At 33.8% G+C, this 16,115-nt stretch overlaps 1 protein-coding gene and 1 pseudogene across 1 annotated transcript; one reads left to right on the top strand and one right to left on the bottom strand.

The window, feature by feature from the left end:
- Positions 1-6,274: 6,274 nt before the first annotated feature.
- LOC114389956 lies at positions 6,275-8,114 on the top strand (annotated as a pseudogene).
- Positions 8,115-9,570: 1,456 nt separating this feature from the next.
- Positions 9,571-15,899, bottom strand: LOC114390639 (V-type proton ATPase subunit H-like). Its single transcript, XM_028351448.1, has 12 exons — positions 15,761-15,899; positions 15,572-15,657; positions 15,282-15,407; positions 14,994-15,096; positions 14,838-14,910; positions 13,907-13,972; positions 13,653-13,770; positions 13,126-13,287; positions 12,619-12,744; positions 12,246-12,371; positions 11,112-11,291; positions 9,571-10,193 (listed from the first exon to the last, which is right to left on the bottom strand). The coding sequence occupies exons 2-12, from the start codon at positions 15,599-15,601 to the stop codon at positions 9,945-9,947; spliced, it is 1,359 nt and encodes a 452-aa protein (XP_028207249.1). The 5' UTR covers positions 15,602-15,657; positions 15,761-15,899; the 3' UTR covers positions 9,571-9,944.
- Positions 15,900-16,115: the final 216 nt, after the last annotated feature.

The raw sequence follows: 16,115 nt of genomic DNA on the forward strand, positions 1-16,115 counted from the left end.
TTATAAGTGCATAGATTTCTCTTTATATTTCATTTTCCATAATCCAATGTCCTATCTTTTGAATGGCCCTTTTAAAGAGTCAACATCTTGATTTCTTATAAGGTTGAGCCCTTGGGTACTAGTACCTATCGACATGTTTAATAGGACTCAATATCTTCTATCTTTATGTTTCACAGGACTCAATGTTCTTTGCTTTTTAGTTTCATAGGACTCAACGTCCTCTCTTTTATGTTTCCCAGGACTCAACGTCCTTTGCTTTATGTTTTCATAGGACTCAACATCCTCACCTTTAAGTTTCACAGGACTTAACGTTCTTTGCTTTTTAGTTTCATAGGATTCAACGTCTTCTGTCTTTATGTTTCATAGGACTCAACGTCCTTTGTATTTATGTTGTCATAGGATTCAACGTCCTTGCTTTTATGTTTCCCAGGATTCAATGTCCTTTGCTTTATGTTTTCATAGGACTCAACATCCTTGCCTTTATATTTTACAAGACTCAACGTCCTTTGTTTTATGTTTCATAGGACTCAACGTCCTCCGCCTTTATGTTTTATAGGACTCAATATCCTCCATCTTTATGTCTTCATAGGACTTAATGTCCTCGCCTTTAAGTTTCATAGGACTCAACATCCTCACCTTTATGTTTCATAGGACTTAATGTCCTCTGTTTTTATATTTCATAGGACTGAATGTTTTCTGTCTTTATGTTTCATAGGAATCAACATCCTCTGCCTTTATGTTTCATAGGACTCAACGTCCTCTATCTTCATGTTTTCATAGGACTTAACGTCCTTGCCTTTAAGTTTCATAGGACTCAAAGTCCTCGCCTTTATGTTTCATAAGACTCAACTTCCTTTGCTGTTATGTTTCATAGGACTCAAAGTCCTTTATCTTTATATTTTCATAGGACTCAACATCCTCACCTTTATATTTCAGAGGACTCAATATCCTTTGTTTCATGTTTCACAGGACTTAACGTCCTTTGTCTTTATGTTTCATATTACTCAATGTCCTCTGCCTTTATGTTTCATAGGACTCAATGTCCTTTGTCTTTATGTTTTCATAGGACTCAACGTCCTCGCCTTTATGTTTAATAGGACTTAACGTCCTCTGTCTTTATATTTTATAGAACTCAACGTCCTTTGTCTTTATGTTTTCATAGGACCCAACATTTTCTGTTTTATGTTTTCATAGGACTCAATGTCATCTGTCTTTGTGTTTCATAGAACTCAAAGTCCTATGTTTTTTTGTTTCATGAGACTCGTTTCCCTACCTTTTCATCGAACTCAAAGTTCTTTATTTTGTTGGTACACCAAATTCTTTTTTTCCAAAGATTCTTCATTTCATGTTGTGATCTTTCAAAGAATCATTTGAACAAAATTAGTGTATTTGTCTTTACTTATGTTTTACTTTCAATAAAATATAAGTTAAGATGGACAACTGTCAAAGCCTACTTTTGTCTGGGCCCAAAAAAAATAAAGAAAAGAAAAAGAGAAGAAATAAAAAAAGAAAATAATATATATATATATATATATACAAAGATCTGAGATGAGCCTCCATGGCCTCCAAACATAAGTAAATAAGTATCAAAGGTAAATACTAAGTAAATAAGATGATTCAACACATATAAAAGTTTTTGAAACCTAGGTCTACTCATATCAATACACAAAAGTGAAAAAAACCTAAGTCTCAGAACAGTCATCTATCAAAGCCCTGCGAGGAGATCCTTCTACACTCAAGGATGCTACCCCACAAGAGGAGATCTGTCTTGATGCTCATCCTTTGCTCCCTCAGAAGCCACAAACAAAGAAATGTCACACACTAACCTACACAACCACCACGTGTGGTTCACTAAAAAATGACGCTCATGGTATCCTACTTTGTTCATCTATCTCAGGCATTATCACATATTGGGCCCACACTGCCATTAAGCCCCACTATCGTCAATGGTCTTTGCAAACACTATCACTAAGCCTCCCAACCCTTAATGGTCTTATGCAACATATGAATGACAATTGGGAGGACACGTCTCATGTCAATAAATGACATCATGCTCTCATCAACCATGGATACAACTCTGTTCTAGTTAGGAATTCCAAGTGAAGCCCGTGAGTCCTCTGAACTAACCAAAAATGCCCTTAGTGGGGTTAACACAACTCAACATTCCCCCAGGTTCCTTTGAACCATTCCCTAGTGTAACTATTATATGTCATTCATCTCTCTTCTAAAGATTCCTTAGTCATTCTTCATGATGAGAAGTATTGATCCCTGAACGACGATTGTGTTGATACATTTGAATATACATTAAAGGATGTTTTCCCATTGAGTATAGGGTCATACTCGCAACTCCTGACATTACCATCTCTCTAACTCTAACACATTTTCACTACCACATTTGTCCATTCCTTTCATTTTCGTTGTAATGCATGTCGATCCACATGAAGCTTTTGACCGTAAAACCCTTTTTGTCATGCACACACACACAACAACAAGAGAGGAAAGAAATTAACTATTTTCCCCCTCTAAGGTCACCATTAATATGGCTCCTCAAATGGGTAAGCCCACTCTTCATACAAGCAAATCAACCAATATCATCATCATAAACACAACCAATTTATGACATTAATTTGCTACAATGTCGAGGGTCAAACACCCCAAACAAAGAGAGAATTATAACTCAATATCATATAATAGAAGCAATCTCATCATAGAAACAATTTCATAATGGAAACAATATCATAATAGAAACAATTTCATAATAAAAACAATCTCATTATAGAAGCAATCTCATAATAGATTATCATGTAACATCATCCAGTGAACATTAGGAATCTAGTTCATGAAATGGTATCCCAAAGTCCAAGTAAAAATCCACACAATTCATATTAAATCAAAAGTAACACATACTCTGTTTTATCATAGTGAAATACCATTATCTTATAGAATCAATATCTCAATCATTTCTTTATTGAATTTCATAAAAGTTATCACTATAAAAAGCCTTGTGTGTCTAGTTTTGAAAATGTTATCACACATCATAATAGGATCACTACACACTAAGAACTAATCCTTTTAACTATCATACGTATGAACATGACAACAATTAGAATCCCATACACATGTTTCTCACCATTTTAATTAAATTCTTAGTCAAAACAATGAATTAAGTTATGAGTGACCCCAACATTTAAATCTTATCATGTCTACTTTTTAAGGACATTCATCAAAATGACATATCATTTCCAAAACTTTCTTAGTTCATAAAACAAACAATAAAGGTCAAAACAGAACATCCAGCAAAAGGGTCATTTTGTAGGAACTACAAAAAATTCATTTCTAACTAAAATTGAACATATTTTATATGGATTCATATGCATCAAATGTATAATTTCATAATATAATTTTAATTTTAGCCATATGAAGTCTAAGTCAGTCCCAACATTCAATATCATCAAACATGTCACAGGAGGAATTTTCACAAACACCTTGCATGCATAATTTTTAATGTTAAACAACATAGCATTCATAATATATATATATATATTCAATGACTCTAAATCATCTCTTGTTATCTTTGTTTTGATTCCATATAAACCACAATTCGTCTTGTTATTCATATCATTCATGATTGAAATATTAAAATTCTACCATGCACTTTTAGTCTAGAAAATCACAATTTCATGATAGAAGCATAATTTAGAAACAACTTTTCCCATTGACATAGAAGTCCAAGTTTCTATATTTTTTAAGTTTTCAAACATTCTAAATCCATTTTTGGAGTCCAAATATCCCAATTCCATCCCCAATTTCATTTTTCCTGAAATAGTGCAAAATCATCCTAAAAAGGTTCAAAACTTGATTTATACATAACTTTTGCTACACAGATCCAAATTCAACAAACTTTATTTGTTTTCCTAGGTTTTTGGGGTCAAGGAACCCAATTTTGGCAACCAAAACAGAAAATAAGAAACAAATCAGCCCCAATGGTATTGATAGAGGCAAATACGAAAAATACACAAATATAAAAATTAATTAAGCTATATCCATTGCAACTACACATAGATCCCAAGGATTTGGAAAAACTCCCCCTTACCTTGGTTCCATAGCTCTACATGCTCAAAATGGGAAAATGGACCATTCACTTGTAGCTCTTGAGAAACTCTACCACATATAAAAAAATTCAAGGGAAAAGGAAAAGATTAGAAGGGGAAAAAGAAAGAGAGAAGATGAAAAATCCAAGAGAAATGAGAGATAGAGACCTACCTCTCACAAACCAAGCACCAAGCCTCCCTTTCTTTCTTTTTTTGAAAACTCAGCCACCAACTCTTAGGGTGATAGGTCTCTCTTAGTTTACATAGAGGCTCCAAAATTAGGTATACGGATCTATGGCCATTCCCAAAATGTGATTTAAAAAACATTTTTGACATCTCTAATCATCCCATTTTAATTAATTTAACTCTAAATAAATAAATAAATCATATTATCATAAATAATTTTATGATCTCAATTCCTTTGGAATCACTCATATCCGGTTTTAAATGAATTTTCTATGATTAAAACATTAATTATGTTCAATAAATTAATTATTGATGAATAATAAAATATTTTCTTGAACTAAAGACATGATATTTCTTAATTATAATTAAACTAATTTTATCAAGGCTCAAAATAATTTTTAGCTTAAAAAATTGCATAATTATAAAATTGTCCTTAATGAGGAGATTCCCTTTGATTTTTCTTTGACTGATTGACTATTTGTTGAGGCTTTTTAGGCTTAAAACACATCTTCTTAAGCCTAAAATTAAAATTCTAGAGCAAATATCCATTCAAGGTATCACGCGCAAAAAAAAAACAATTATTTTACAACTTAAAATGTTATAACATTAACTATCATTCAAATATTAGCTATTTTTATTAGACATTGTTGAAAGTATGAAAATTGGAATGTTAGAGAGAAAGTTTTTATCCTCTTTATTATTTGAACTTGATCTTATAAGAAGAAAAATCTGGAGATTAGTTTGATTGGCTTTTCCATTAGTTTCAAAACTTGCTGAGATGAAACATTGATCAACTTTAATTGGATAGGCAATAGGTTTTAATAGGAACATAAAACATAAAACAAGAAAAAGGTTAACAAGAAGTTGAACAAGGATATGAAACAAAATGATCGATAACCTGACTCCCTTTTTTTAATTTTGGAATTGAAATAATCTGAACCATCAAATTTCATAAAATGAACGGACATGATTTGGGACAAGTCTAAAGACTTACTCTTGGTGTAAACAGATCCTATATATACACACATTATTTATATATATAATTTTATGTGAAAAATAATTATATTTTTATGACTAATACTCCAAATCTTTAATCTCTAACAATATCACTATCAGAGATTATTGAAAAATCCTAAATCGTTATGTTGGATGATTATTAGAGATTGGAAAATCCTAATCCTTTAATTAGAGTTTTTGTTAAGTGATTAGAACATTAATTTTTACAATTGTTATGTTGAATGATTATCTATGTAATTTTGTTTATTTATGACTTGAGTTTGGACGGATGTTATGTTTTAATTAAATTTTTTTTATCTATTTATTATTATTAACCTTATACACAAGTAAAGTGTGGGTCACAAGTGTGGGTATGGGCATATAGATACGGAGATACCCAACAAGTACAAGGGTGGGGATTAAACTTGCTACTCGTCGTTAAACAAAAAATTATTAGTTAACAAAATGCAAAATTAGATATTCATTAGGGATCAAAAACATATTTAAGTCAATATTTTTTGAATAGCTCGGGACTTTATTATTTAATCAAATAGATTTTACTAAAAGTCTTGATCTGACTTATTTTTTTAAAAGGTTTGACCTAGCTTAGGCCTAGTATAGACTAGATTATAAGCTCCTATCAAACGATTTGACTTTTTTATTTCCAAAAAAAAAATAATTAATAATTTTAAGTTCCAAATTATATCTTTCTTGAAACATATCTTGGAAATTTTTTTTTACTTAATTGATCTTATCCACTATTTCATATAAAATTATCGGTCAAGCCAAAATAAAATACTTTTTTGTGTACTTGTGAACCATTGGACATAGATCCAATTTTTCATTTTTTTTAAGTGGTATTAACATGGCACTTGATCGGGATATCTTATGAGAGTGTCCAAACCGATTGACCTAAGCTCGGTGTCCTAATAAATTGTTCAACACTTTTATTTTTTGAAAGCAACACGTTCTTATTTTTTGAAAGCAACACGTCCTAATAAATTGTTCCAATCAATTGCTCTTGTTCAGGTAACAACCAGTATTACCAGTTCAACACGTCCTATGAGGTTGAAAGAGGAGACTCATATTTTGTGATCGCTAACAACACTTTTGAAGGCCTCTCAACATGTCAAGCATTGCAGGACCAAAACAACATTCCCGAAGGAGATTTAATGCCCGGAAATGACCTCAATGTTCCTCTTCGATGCGCTTGTCCCTCGAAGAATCAAACTGAGCAAGGTGTCAAGTACTTGTTGAGTTACCCTGTGGCTTCTAATGACATTGTTTGGCTCATTGGTGAAAGATTTGGTGTCAGCAGTGAGCAATTGTTGAAGCTAATACTCTTTCTTCTCAACAACCAGTAATCCATCCTTTTACCACACTTCTAATACCTCTTCATGAAGAGCCTTCGAGTAATCAAACTTCTGAGCCATCTCCACCACCACCACCACCATCTTCTTCATCTTCTTCAAGTGGAAGCTCAAGCAAAACATGGGTGCATGCAGTTGTAGGAGTTGTTGGAGGTATTGCATTAATATCATTAGTCCTTTGTGCTATCATTTTCAGGAGGCTCTATCTCAAGGTTAATAAAAAGAAAGATGATTCTGTGATTGTGTCTGATAGTTTTGTGGCTGTGGCTATTGAGAAACCACAAGAAAAAAAGTTGGAAGAAGAATCTGAGAATTTGGCAGAGATCATATCTGGCATAGGTCAATCGTTCAAGGTGTACAGATATAAGGAACTACGAAGTGCAACAAATGGTTTTAGTCCCACCTGCTGCATCAAAGGGTCGGTTTATCGCGGTTTCATCAACGGGGATTTGGCTGCAATTAGAAAGATAGATGGTGATGTGTCAAAGGAGATAGAGCTTTTGACCAAAGTGAACCGTTCTAATGTTATACGCCTTTCTGGGGTTTGCTTCAACGAGGGCTATTGGTATCTTTATTATGAGTATGCTGCTAATGGAAACTTGAGTGATTGGATCAACATCAAGGGAAAGTTTATAAGTTGGACACAAAGAATTCAGATTGCATTGGATGTGGCCACAGGACTTGACTATCTTCATAGTTTCACTTCTCCACCCCATGTACACAAGGATCTGAATGGACAGTGATTTCAGGGCAAAGATTGCAAACTTTGGGCTTGCAAGGTCAGTGGAAAGAGAGGGTAGTGAGGGTGAGCAATATGTGATGACAAGGCACATTGTTGGGACAAGAGGGTACATGGCTCCAGAGTATTTGGAATATATGGTCTTGTGTCTACAAAGCTTGATGTTTATGCATTTGGGGTTCTGATGTTGGAAATGCTCAATGGAAAAGATGTTGCTGATGTTTATGCAGAAGGGAATATTGTGAATTTGGTAGATGTTTTAAGCGCGATGCTTGATGAGGAAGGTGAAGATTTGAGATTGAGTGAGTCCATTGATCCCTCTTTGCAAGGAAATTATCCTATGGAACTTGCTGTGTTTGTGTCTAGAATGATAAGAACTTGCATAAAGAAAGATCCAGCAAATCGCCCTGATATGCATGAGATTGTGTCATCTTTGTCCAAAGCCTTGGACTCTTCATTGAGATGGGAAACGTCTATGGAAAGGAAGTTTTGATTCAACAAAGAGTACCTCAATTAGTCATTATGCTGTTTTGTTAATCACTTCCCTCTATTTTCTTTCTTCTGTATGTAAATGTTGCTGTGTAATGTAAGATAGAAAGATGGATGAATAATAATTTATTTCATCTTTAAGTTTTCCCAAACTTATCTTCCTGAAAGATGTTTGAAATAACATTAGTCCACTAGAGGCATGTTCCTGAGAAGTTGTCATTATTCAATAGTTTCATTATTTGAGTATATAACTCTATCTCATTTATTTTTCATTATTGTTATCTGTACATCTTATAGATACTCTTTTAAAATTATAGATACTCTTTTAAAATTAAGGAGTCAACAAAAATCTTGATCTATGAAAAAAATTGATTATTCATGGCATGTAAGTGACATATTCTGAAATCAGCCGGCTAAATATGATTTCTGTTTTTAACGCACTCTTCCTCTTCCAAGCTTTGTTTCGAGAGACCTAGCAACTGGTGTCACTCCGCAACAGTCTCCTGGTTCCCTCCGCTGCAGTCTCCTTCCCAATTCAGCCGAATTCATATTAACATAGAACGAAATCCCTTATTTTGTTTCTGTGATTGCTGTTTTAAAATTGGGGGTTCTTGGTCAAGATTATGTTTTATAGGGAACAAGTGTGAATTTTCTGCTGCAGTGTTGTGTATGTAGTGTGTGGTTTCAATTGTTGGCTGGTGGGGGTAATTTGCACACCAAATCCTTCGTGGATGTGGTTCAAGCAAAGGCTTTTCTTCATCTTTTTTATAATTGTCTGAATATCTAGCTTTGGTATTTCAACGTTTTGATCCATTCTTAAGCTGGTCTTTGGAGATTTGATTTTCTGATGATTTTGGGAGTTGGGATGATCGAATGCAAATCACAATTTATTGTTGAGTGGGGCGAGTAACACTAATATTTTGTTTTATTTTTCTTTTTTGCATCTATGTTATCAAATGTTATTTTTGGGGTTTGAGCCTTTGGGGTCAGCTACTTAATTTTCTGGTTTGTTGCATTTATGTTATCAAATGTTATATATTCTAGTTTTGAATTGGGAGTGGCTTGTCATCTGCCAAGTTAATTCTTGTTTTTTATTAGATTGAGTGTCTGTGTATCACGTGATTTCTTGCTTCGGTATAGACTAAGTGCACCCTTTTGTATATAGTTTGACCTTGTGGGTTATGTATATGCTAACAGCTTCATGTACACGATATGGGGTTCATGGACTTCTTAGTAAAACTCTTTGGTGGCACACTTCTGTTTCTGTAATACTGCACATCTGGTGCTTCTATAAAATTGGCATAAGTGGCAATGCTGTTATGAAATTTTGGAAATGCATATATCTTAATTGCTTATAAGGTCTTATATGTAATTTTAAAATAAATAAAATACTTCTACAATTGTCATATCCAAACAAGTTAATAAGTGTTTTTTATAATCTTAACCAAACTAAAATAGTTTTTGGCTTTTTGCTTATATAAGAATCACTTATAAATAAATCATTTTTTTAAATCACTTATTTTCAGCCTAAACAAACTCACCCTTAGTTTTCCAGTCGAACGTCTTGTATCCAATCACACGTTAATCCTCGGTGGACAACAACAATGAGAAACTATTAGGATTTTTTTTATAAAAAAAATGTGCTTGCACAATTTGCTAAATAACAAGTTAAAAAATTTGTTCTCCGGCAAGAAATAGGTCAATAGGACAATAACTTACTCATCCCCCAAGTCATTATTCTTCTGAAACTAGCTCATATTCAAGTAGCTCATTTTTCAAGAAATTACATATAGTAACGATAAATTTTGTTTTCTAACAAAGACAACATACCTACAAGCACGACTTCGAGTATATTACAAAACTTGATTTATTCGGCAGCAGAACATCATGCATACTTATTCCTCACATAAAATTTCTGCTACTGTTGGAACCGAAATCTGAGTAGCCATACACAATAAATTAATCATTAAAACAATGAATAAGACTTGTACACGAGAGCCGATCCAATTTGTGAGATAGCAGAGAAGTTGATGGAATCTAGTGCATACACTAGGCCACCCCACAGAAACAGAATTAAACCTGCAAGAAGCTTGCATACTTTGCACCTAAGAAAAGCCGCTGGATGCAGAGCAGTGCATTTTTAGTAACTTCAGCATTTTCATGATTCATTAGTTTCATCACTCGTTCTTTTGCCTTAAGGTCTGACACAATGATCCGTCCAGCAGAATGGCACTGGATAAACTGTGAAAGGTCATAGCAAGCAACAGCCAGAGTCCTTGGATCATTGGACGTGTCCAAAATTGTTATTAGGACCCTTAGGATCTGCAACAGATGAGGATAGTATTAATAAATAATAGATGAATGTTTGAGATAAGATAGAGTACACAACAAGATCACACACTATCATCATTATCTTCTTTTTTTTTTTTTTTGCATTACAACAAATGGCACTTCATATAGCATAATCATCTGTTCTTGCTTTAAAAATGCCTCTAATTGCTATTTATGGCAAAGAAAAAATCGTATTTTGTATTAAGCATATCTTACTAGGAACAAAATATTTTAAAATCCATATACTGTGTTTCTGATCAAAATCGGCACAGTACAATGTATTTACTACTTTTAGATGAATATCAAATCTACTTTACAAAATATGTTTGATTACTTTATTTATTTCCTAACAATTATAAATAAAGTAATCAAACATATTTTCTCTTAAGCCATTGGTTGAACTTTTGACGGCAATGAGAAAGTGTAAATTCAGTTGGCTGCAATCACAAAAGATTCCATAAAATGTAAAGCTGTCCATTTACTGTTTAATTTCATTACATTTACAATTCATCCTGATGACGTATTGTATGCCAACCAAAAGTGTCAAAAGACAACATTAATTATCAGCTGAAAATTCTTATCACATGATCATTGCTTGAAAAACACAATCCATGTTGATACTGTCTCTATCACTACAAGAGAGAAACTTAAATAGCTTGCAAAATCAACTTTGTAATGCTAAGACTCAGCCTCAGATATGGGAGGGCATATTCATCAAGTAGTTCCATACTGTCTAACTTACAAAGAAAAGTATCAAAAAACACAAAAGCACTCTAGCTAGCCAGCCAGTTGGTATTCAGTACCAACCGTTTCTATCCAGGTGAAACCCAATATCATCCCCAGAGATGCCAATTTTATATTACATGAAATAACAAAGAAAAGAGTAAGGAAGAGATAATGCACAGATACCTGGAAATCATTTTCTTCAAAGTTGTTTATATTTTCTCGCCAGAATATGGGATCTTTGTGCATGGGAGACCAATCCAGATGGCCAAGGAGAACTTCTTGCTTGTACATATCAAAAGAACTTAGTCTCTTGATATTATCCTTAAGCCCTTCTTCCAGGGAATTTAGGGCCTCCAACAAGTCCTATGACAAACTTTTCTAATTAATAGAAGTGTCGAGCAAATAGCAGGAAATAGATTATTTGAAAAGGAAATGTGGTAACAGATGTTAAAAATACCCCTCTATTTATGATAGAGTGGTAAAGTTCAAGAAATGTATGATCTAAATATTGGGAAACAGAAACAGTATCTAAGAGTATCATGGAAAGCATGCATCTTGGAAAACGGAAACCATATCTAACAATACAGTACAATGCACTGTATGACAACAAATATAATTTTATATTTATTGTAATAGGGACTTGGGATGGGTGCCTAATTCCCACATTGAAGTAGAATGGAATGCTAGGTGGAGTACCCCCCCCCCCTAAATGCAAGCTTTTAAGGGAGGTTCCCCAAGTGCTTGGGTGCTTATGTGTCTCGAAAAGTGCAATGCACAAAAGGGCTGACCAAAAAGGCTGACCAAAAAGGCTGAGTGAAGCATTGTAGAGTGTCAACCACCAAGATGTCGGCTCTTAGGACTTGAGTATCATGGAGTGTAAGTCACACATTGAGTACTATGGAATGTTTGGTGGAGTATTTAAGTACTCGGTTCTCCCTCCTTAATAGCTAGCTTTTAAGGGAGGGTTCCCCAAGTCCTTGGGTGCTTATCAAATTGCAAAGATCCCAACTATATCAAACTATTATATTATGATTACAGGAAAAAATATATATAAGTTCTGAATGCAAATAAATAAATTGTGGCAAGATGTAAAAAAAGGGGCAACCAAATGCTCAAGACTTCCAGTCGCACTATGCAACCTAAGCTCTGCAAGAAGACACTTTCCAGTATTTGAACCTATGATTGCCAGGTTACAAGACAGCAACCGTAAGTGGCAAAATGTATATCAAAAATATTTTCTCTTCAAGACCAATTATAATTTTACACAATTTGCACAAATAATTTTTCAGAAGTTAATGTAGGTTCTAATTATCTCACCTCATCACTCCACGCCTGTGCTTTTAAACTCTGGACAACTTGTGCCAGCTGAAGGTCAACCATCTGAGCACCCAATGTCCCTTTTGACATCAAGTTCTTAAGAGTCAAGACAACTACTCTAACCACCTAACAAATTTATAAAAACAAGTGTGCCAACATTAGACTGCTATGCCAGAGAAGTTATAAACATATATACTTGCGACCAATACATAGACATAAATCTAACAGAAAGTTAATACAAATTCAGTTAAAAGCTATCAAATAACTATAGCTATAACTAATAATGATATTGCAAGAAATAAAAAAAATGTGAACAACATTTTGTTTGCAAGAGAAAAATGAGATGAACATAAGTTCAACTAGTCAGCCATACCTTCTCTTTTGTAGAACTCTTGACAACATCAATAAGTCGCGGAAGGGTTCTAGAAGTAGCCAAATATTCAATTGCTGGCTCATAATAGGATAAGAGCCATATGCAGAGACATGTTTCATAAAGAAGCTGTCACAGAGGAATTTATCAATTAATTTTTGTTCCCTAAAAAAGCAGCGTGAAATCTACAAATTTCATTAGTAATATTTATTATTTTATTGATAAATCAATTTAGAGGCCAACAAATCAAGAATCCCCCAGATACCACTCTGTCATTGTTTTTCCAAAAATTTATCATTTGGTCAGATGCACCAAGCATGTTTAAGTTAACCATTTCTAAATTCAATACAGGCTATTAGATTTCCAGTTCCAGCAAGTATTACAGGCGTAACTAGATATATCATGCTTCCTCAAGCACCTATCCTATTGGTATAATTTATATAGGCCAACTGAAGGAAAATCCAGTTACTCAGATTTCGGATTCTCAGAGATAGAGTCCAACAAACTTACCTGAATAGACTGTTGAGTGGATGCTGGCGAAATCAAGGGTACAAGTAACTTGACCCCATCAGCCCGAACAAAGGAAGACCTAACCACAGGTTCCTTAAGTAGTGTTGCTAGGCAATTGATAGCAGTCGGGACTCCACGAATAGGATGAGAAGGTTTCTTCAACTACAGATATAATAAGTAGACAAAAGTAAAAATGCATGCATATTACATAGAACTGAATCTACTCACATCTTAGGATATAACATGCAAGTTTTTTATTCACATAAAACATTTCATAAACTTCCTATAGATCTGAGTGCATATTTTTATGCCATCTGGTTTAATTGATTCCATGGTCCAATTTATAACCTAGTTGTTCAAGTTCAAGCAAATAATGTGTCCTTGCAAATCTTACTAACTCCCATATATGTCAAGAGTTTGGCATCTTCCTCCATAAGTTGATGTGATTAGGTTGATTGTTGACATGTCTGTGAATTACTCTTAGCAGTTGATCCAGTGAGAAAGAAACAATTTCCTGTATCACATACCTGATCACAAAGCCATTTTACCAATCCTATCAAAACATCATCAATAGTGGTAAATGGCTTCTTTCCATTTGATGCTTCTCCATTTGACACAATGCCATTCTGATTTTTTGGCCTGACACTATAATCAGTAAACGGTGAAATTTTGCAATAACTGGGAAGGTTAACTTGTACAAGTATACAACAGATCTGTTATTTGATTCAAATCCGAGAATTTTTTTTGTATTAAAATGTGAAAATTCTTGTGTTTGTATTACCTAACAATTAAAGCGAGGATCTTACAACTTTTCTCTTGTATGAACCAATTTCCTTTCCAGAGCAATCTGAAAGATGGAAAATATTGTTAGTTTTTTTTTGTATATCATAACTTTGAAGTACAAAGAAAATAGTCAAAATGCATAACAAACATATGTCATTATCTAGATGACAATCATACATAGCTTTTTATCCTCAAGTTGTAAAAATGGTAAGAAAATGTAATTAAGGGATTCAGTACAGTTTCTGTCCAAGGGAAAGAAAAAATATTATAAAGGCTTAAATATGTTTTTCGTTCCTATAAGTTAGCGATTTTTCATTTTTGGTCCTTGTAAGTTCATTTTTTCTAATTTTAGGTCCTTGTAAGTTTGTGCTTTTTCAATTTTAGTCCCTTTAAGATTCCAATTTTTTCATTTATAGTCCCCATAAGTTTGCACTTACAAGGACCAAAATTGAGAAAATGCAAACTTATAGGGACTAAAAATGAGCAAAATATCTTCCAGGGACCAAAATTGAAAAAACATAAACTTATATGGACTAAAGATGAACAAAAAAATTTACAGAGACCAAAATTTTAAATGTGCAAACTTACGGGACCAAAAACTTATTTAAGCCTACAATAAACTACATATATACATAGCACATATTTTACATACACAAAGATATGATCATCAATGGTTAGAGCAGGATGTGAACCCCCAGCAAAAGAAAATTCTTTAAAAAGTCTGCCTAAAGTAATGGCTGTCGTTACTAGCACATTCTATTTGAAACAAATGCTGAATTTTAATATAATATGAGATTTAAAAAAAAATGTGCAATATAATAGATAAACAATTACAGTATATTTGAGCTCGCCTCATCTCCAAAGCAAAGAAAGTGAATAATTAATATGCAAAAATCGCAAATCAAAAGCATATTTGAGTAAATACATAACTTAGGAAAGGCTCATAAGTATCTTCATCAGCAAGGGCACTGTCATGAAACAGTCTTGCTCTCTTCGGGTTTGCTGCAAGATTATAATTTAAAGGTTATGCCACTGTTAACAAACAAATGGAAAGAAAAAAAAAATGGCCAATTTCAACAAATTACCAGCAAGCATTTCATCTATCAGTGCCAAAACATACTCCACGGTATCTTCCTTGAAAATGTCACGCAAAACACGAACAAACACGCGAACATAAGAGGGACCATCCTGCCACACGACGATGTCTAATTTTCAATACATTTGACAATAGACAGCAAACTTGGGAATCACAAATTAAATCCACTTCAAATTCAAATAGTAATCAAACTCAAACAATTAACATAACGATAATATATTAATTTAAAAAATAATAACAATAATTTAACATTTAAAATAAAAATAAAAACTATTACATCATCGAGCAACTGTGCTCTGTGACTCTCTGGCCGGTGATCGTAGCGCCTTAAGAGCTGAAGGCTGGTGCCTGAGATGAGCTTGGTGGACATGTAGGTCTCCCATGGGATGTCCCTCCTCAGAACCTTCGCGAAAACACGGACACAATGTCAGCGTAAAAGTTTTCAATCTACATCGACAATTAAAATGCACGAAAACTAAATCGAAACGGAATCGAACACGATCGGCAATTTGCAATCAGATCGATGGATGAAGAAACAAAGGGAGTGAAAAACGGATCGGGAAGTACCTGTTCGGAGGTTAATTCGGCCTGGTCCATGGCAGTGGGGGAACCCTAGAACTCGCAAAGTTCGCTCGAGAAATTGCAATTTGGAACTGCGAATGGAAGAAGTGAAATCAAGTGAAATGAATGCAAGTGAAATCGGAATGAGAAAAGGTGAGAGTTATGACGGATCAAAGAGAGGAGGTTTATTTTTACCCGCGATTTGGTGGTTTTTGGATTTGCAGCAGAGAGAACGACAGAAGTAAGAAGGAGAAGGGAAATAGATCAGTTTTGGAAGCACATGATGTGATGAGCATCACTCGCTCGCTCCACGACCACTCTGCAATCATGTTCATCCCTTGGACACGTGGCTGCTAATATGTTTTTTTTTTAAGATTTAAATATATTTTTCGTCATTATAAATCTGAAAAATAAATGTTTAAAGTTTCTTCTAAAATTTTCTTTATGTTTTCTGTGCTCCCTAAATTGAAATATGTTATTTATTGGCCTAGAGCTGGGTTGAATCTAACCTATGTGACATTATTTTAATTTAAATTTCAAAATGTAATTT

This window comes from Glycine soja, chromosome 16 (assembly GCF_004193775.1).
Source record: "Glycine soja cultivar W05 chromosome 16, ASM419377v2, whole genome shotgun sequence".
Classification (NCBI taxonomy): Eukaryota; Viridiplantae; Streptophyta; class Magnoliopsida; order Fabales; family Fabaceae; genus Glycine; species Glycine soja.

Excerpts from the sequence above, each read along its gene's own strand:
- LOC114390639 (XM_028351448.1), bottom strand. The coding sequence starts at position 15,601 with ATGGACCAGGCCGAATTAACCTCCGAACAG. Across the intron at positions 14,911-14,993 it reads GATAGATGAAATGCTTGCTG|CAAACCCGAAGAGAGCAAGA; the intron begins GTAATTTGTTGA and ends ATAATCTTGCAG. Across the intron at positions 13,288-13,652 it reads TAAAATGGCTTTGTGATCAG|TTGAAGAAACCTTCTCATCC; the intron begins GTATGTGATACA and ends TTATATCTGTAG.